Source organism: Rhipicephalus sanguineus, chromosome 1 (assembly GCF_013339695.2).
Source record: "Rhipicephalus sanguineus isolate Rsan-2018 chromosome 1, BIME_Rsan_1.4, whole genome shotgun sequence".
NCBI classification, from domain to species: Eukaryota; Metazoa; Arthropoda; class Arachnida; order Ixodida; family Ixodidae; genus Rhipicephalus; species Rhipicephalus sanguineus.
Genome location: NC_051176.1, coordinates 69,989,276 through 69,993,627, shown reverse-complemented (window position 1 = coordinate 69,993,627; position 4,352 = coordinate 69,989,276). Strand labels below are relative to the sequence as shown.

Sequence of the window (4,352 nt, the reverse complement as noted above, 5' to 3'; positions counted from 1 at the left end):
ACTCTCCTTTGTCGCGGCTTGGAAAGCTCGCGCAAATATCGAGGAGTCGGCGCCGCCGGCGCAGCGCGCGGAAGCCACTGAATGCACTAAAGATCTAAAGAAAACCATCAAATCGTCAAGGGAACTTTCCCTCCTAAGGCCACCTACGCATGCGCGCGCACGACATGCGAGCGAGGTGCGAGGGCATGAAATATGGAGAAAATTAAATGCTACTAATTTTCACGTATTTCAAAAACACATCAAAAATTGAAGAAAACCAAGTATCACAGGTAATGTTAATGTAAATATCAGAAAAAATTGTTACATTTTATGGCTTTCGGCTGGCCTCCATGTTCGCCCCTTCTTGAAGATCGATATTTTTCTGGCCCGGTGGTTCAAGCATAGCTGACATAGAAGCTTTTGTTTGTGATTGCAGGGCAGAGGTTCGCAGCGCTACAGCCATCAGGCGAGATAGTTTTTTTTTCCGCATAATGTTGCGAAGCAATTGTTCAACGCCGCAATGGTTTGTCACATATTGTTCTTTTTGTTTGTACCATTATTTCAGCTTCAAACATGCTGTCTTGGGTCCAACGATGGCGGCCCTGCAGGAACTCTGCGGAAAAGACCTGTACTACACCGCTCGTGCAACTCCAGAAATGCTCTTCGGGCATGCCTGTGAGGTGAGCGTTGCGGCGAGAGATACGAGAGGCAATAATGACTCGCAATTCTGCCCGTGGCGCACAAACAATTCTCCCTCTTAACTCTCGTACGGAGGATACGCAGTCGTAACGTTGAAATCTTACTCAATATTGGTTCAAAGCGCGATGGCCTACTCCATTTATGTGTTAAGTACTCATGTTAAAACGCGCTTGATTTATGATAAAGAAACCATGCTTACGACTTTTGATTACCGAAGAACGGTGTTCAAGCGGTTAAAGAAGCCGATGAGACATTCCAGTCTCACTTCCTTTAAATGCAGATGAAATTGCCCCTCCGTGAAAAAGAGCATCGTCTCGATGCTAAAAAAAACACTACAAACAGACCAAGAAAGTGCAACCATATCGACTAAATGGAACAAATTGCAACTAGTATGCAACAAGATCTGGGACATGACAATGTCTCTTAGTCCGCTAACGTTCAAAGAACTTCTTGAGGCGTACGGCGCGGACTTGCGATTGTGTGACACCATCAGGGACAATTTCGTGGACTAGTGGCCCGAGTCGTCGGGTTATCTTGTAGCGCAGGAGCTTCTCCGTCAGCCCCCGGCGGCCAATCAGTGTCCAAACCATAACGCTATCACCGGGTGCGTACTCTAGGTGTCGTCGTCGGAGGTTGTAGAATCGGGCGTCAGTGTGCTGCTGCTCTTTGACGCGCGTTCGAGCGAGCTGGCGGACTTCCTCGGCGCGTTGAAGGAAGCCGGCGACGTCAGCGTGGATGCTCTCGTGGGCGACGTGCGGCAGCATCGCATCCAGTATGGTCGCTACAGGGCTGCCGAAGACAGGCTCGAAAGGTGTCACCTTTATTTACTCCTGTGGTGCGGTTTTGTACGCGAGCGTAACGTACGGGAGAATTTCGTCAGAAGTCTTGTGCTCGACGTCGGCGTACATAGCGAGCATGTCGGCGAGTGTCTTCTTCAAACGCTCTGTGAGGCCGTTTGTCTGCGGGTGGTAGGCCGTGGTTCGACGATGCATAGTGTGGCTCAAGCGTAGGATCTGCTGCGTGAGGTCTGCATTGAATATCGTACCTCTGTCGGTGATAAGGACCTCGGGTGCGTCATGACGGAGCACGATGTTCACGAGGAAGCTAGCGACCTCGGTTGCACTGCCGGACGGTAATGGCGTTGTCTCGGCGTAGCGTGTCAGGTAGTCTGTTGCCACCGCTATCCACTTGTTCCCGTACGTCGACGTCGGAAAGGGGCCAAGCAGATCCATCCCTACTTTCTGGAATGGTTTCTCCAGTGGTTCGAATGGTTGCAGGAGGCCGGCGGGCCTTGTAGGTGGTGTTTTCCGACGTTGACAATCCCGGCAGCTTCTCACGTAGCGCGCGATGTCCATGTTCAGGGTAGGCCAATATTATTTTTCTTGGATTCGTCGCATAGTTCGAGTGAACTCCAGATGCCCTGCAGTCAGCTCGTCGTGATATGCCTCTCAAATCTCTTGCCGTAGATTGACTGGCACGACGCGTAGGTATGCGGTTTTGTGAGGCTGTTACAACCACAGGATACGGTAGTTTCTAATATAGGCGACAATCAACGAAACCAGCAACGCGACGACCAGCGTCACACCTCCTTTTCTGAGCGTTTATTTGCACAGATAAGTCTGATGGTTCGTATGCATCTCTAAGCAAACACTGAAGCAGACGGCGCTCGCGCACGAATGAAGTTCGTCAGTGTGTTGTCGTCTCTTCTTTTTGTCTCTGTCTCGTTCGCGCGACTCAACCCTTAAGGGAGCTCTGCCCATGCGCATCATGCAGGCAATCTCGTTACATCTCGCCTATATTAGGCGCCACCATGTCCAAGGGTCAACGTCCGGCGATATTATTAATATATTATAATATCTGGGGTTTTACGTCCCAAAACCACGATATGATTATGAGTGACGCCGTAGTGGAGGGCTCCGGAAATTTCGACCACCTGGGGTTCTTTAACGTGCACCTAAATCTAAATACACGGCGGCGATATTATTAATGCATTGCAAGGGTGGACATTTAGTTATTTGAATATGGTCAAAATATAAAACCTTGTTGACAGTTTAAAATAACAGAGGGCTTAGCTAGTTGGTGAGCATTCATGTTGAAGAAACAGAGCGTGCAAAGACGGACACAAGAGAGAAGTAAAGACATCACAAATGCCGTACTAACAACTGAAAAGGCGCACAACTGCGGAAAGGAAAGAAAGCACGCAAACTTATCCGCGCATGCCCAAGCAATAGGCAAACCTATCAATCCGGCGCGCGTGGTGGTCTACGTGATAGATACCTATTCAGACACTCGATTTCTTCTTTATGCAGGTTAATCGATGGTTGGCTCACGCATGCGCAACCACTATTATCGATATGACGTTTGTCGTGTCTTGACTCCTCTCTTGTGTCCGTGTTTGCACGCCTTGTCTCTTTAGCACGGTGGCAGTGTATGCTCTTTTTAATCAGTTATTTTCTGCGTGTTGTCCATTCGTGGCGCCGTAGATTAAATTGACTTACTACGTAGTTAATTAATGAGTCTATTCAGTTCTCGAGCCCGCAAACGAAATTCAACTTGCATTCTTCAACGAACTCAGACTATATCCTAATACTTGTGGTTTCAAATTGATGCAATACCGATAATGGTGTTTCGCGTTTAGCACATTTTTCAGCCACCCTGGTAGCATAGCAGCTATTGTGCTTCCATGCTAAGCTCGAGGGCGCTGCTTTATTTATCGTCGTGGCGAACGGATTTATATGGGGCCGAAATGCCAAAAAAAAACTGTGTACATATAGTTAGAGGTGGGTTAAAAATACCAGATAATCAAAATTAATGCGGAGCCGCCCACCATAATGTGCTCACAGTGAATGCGTCGTTTACGCACGTAAAGCGGTATAATTTTTTACACAGCTTTCTGTGTGATTGAAAGTCATTTAAGCAGTTACCTACTCATTTATCTTGAACTGATGCCCCAACCACACTTAAGCTCCATTTTTGCTTTGACAGGCAGCGACCGCTTCAGTATGCAGCAATACGGTGGTCAAGATCTTCAACGCCACCCAACGGCGACCGGAAGCACAATCGGCCTACACAGGATCGCAGCAGTGGGAACAGTCAGCGGATGCAGCAGATTCCTAGTGCCGCCCATGAAGTTTCCCAGTCTTTTCGGCGGTGGTGGCTGGCACCTGGTATGTTCCATTGCACCTGATGAGCTGGTCAATCAGTCATCGCTGTCGTTGGAACCAGCTGCACATGGGCAGAATGGACTTGTGTAGTACCGTTCTAGGACTAGACGGCTGCAGGCACGGTTTGGCGCGCATGGAAGTTGCCTGGTCACACGCGTTCTGAGAAATTGCTGCTGACACATTCTGCTGGCTACTACCATTGACTGTCACGATCAGCTAGCCGAAGAATGGGCATTCCCTTGTTCGGAAGCTATGTGACATGATTCTAAACGGAACCGTTTTGCTTCAGCCGGCCGCGATTTGTTTTCTAATTTTTCATTATTTTGCGCTGTGTTCTTCTGAATGCAAATTTTGCGAGTTCTAATAATAAAGCTTTTCGATTGCCACGTCTCTTTTTTTTTGCTGTATAAGCCATTTCATGAGCTCGCTTCGAGTGTCAGCAGCGCACACCTTTTATACAAATGACTGCGTTTTTCATTGCTAGACGAGAAGCATTGTCACTAATACTAT

At 48.1% G+C, this 4,352-nt stretch overlaps 1 protein-coding gene across 1 annotated transcript; it reads right to left on the bottom strand.

Moving 5' to 3' along the window:
- Positions 1-1,109: 1,109 nt before the first annotated feature.
- Positions 1,110-1,910, bottom strand: LOC119396700 (uncharacterized). Its single transcript, XM_037664040.1, has 2 exons — positions 1,543-1,910; positions 1,110-1,467 (listed from the first exon to the last, which is right to left on the bottom strand). The coding sequence occupies exons 1-2, from the start codon at positions 1,908-1,910 to the stop codon at positions 1,110-1,112; spliced, it is 726 nt and encodes a 241-aa protein (XP_037519968.1).
- Positions 1,911-4,352: the final 2,442 nt, after the last annotated feature.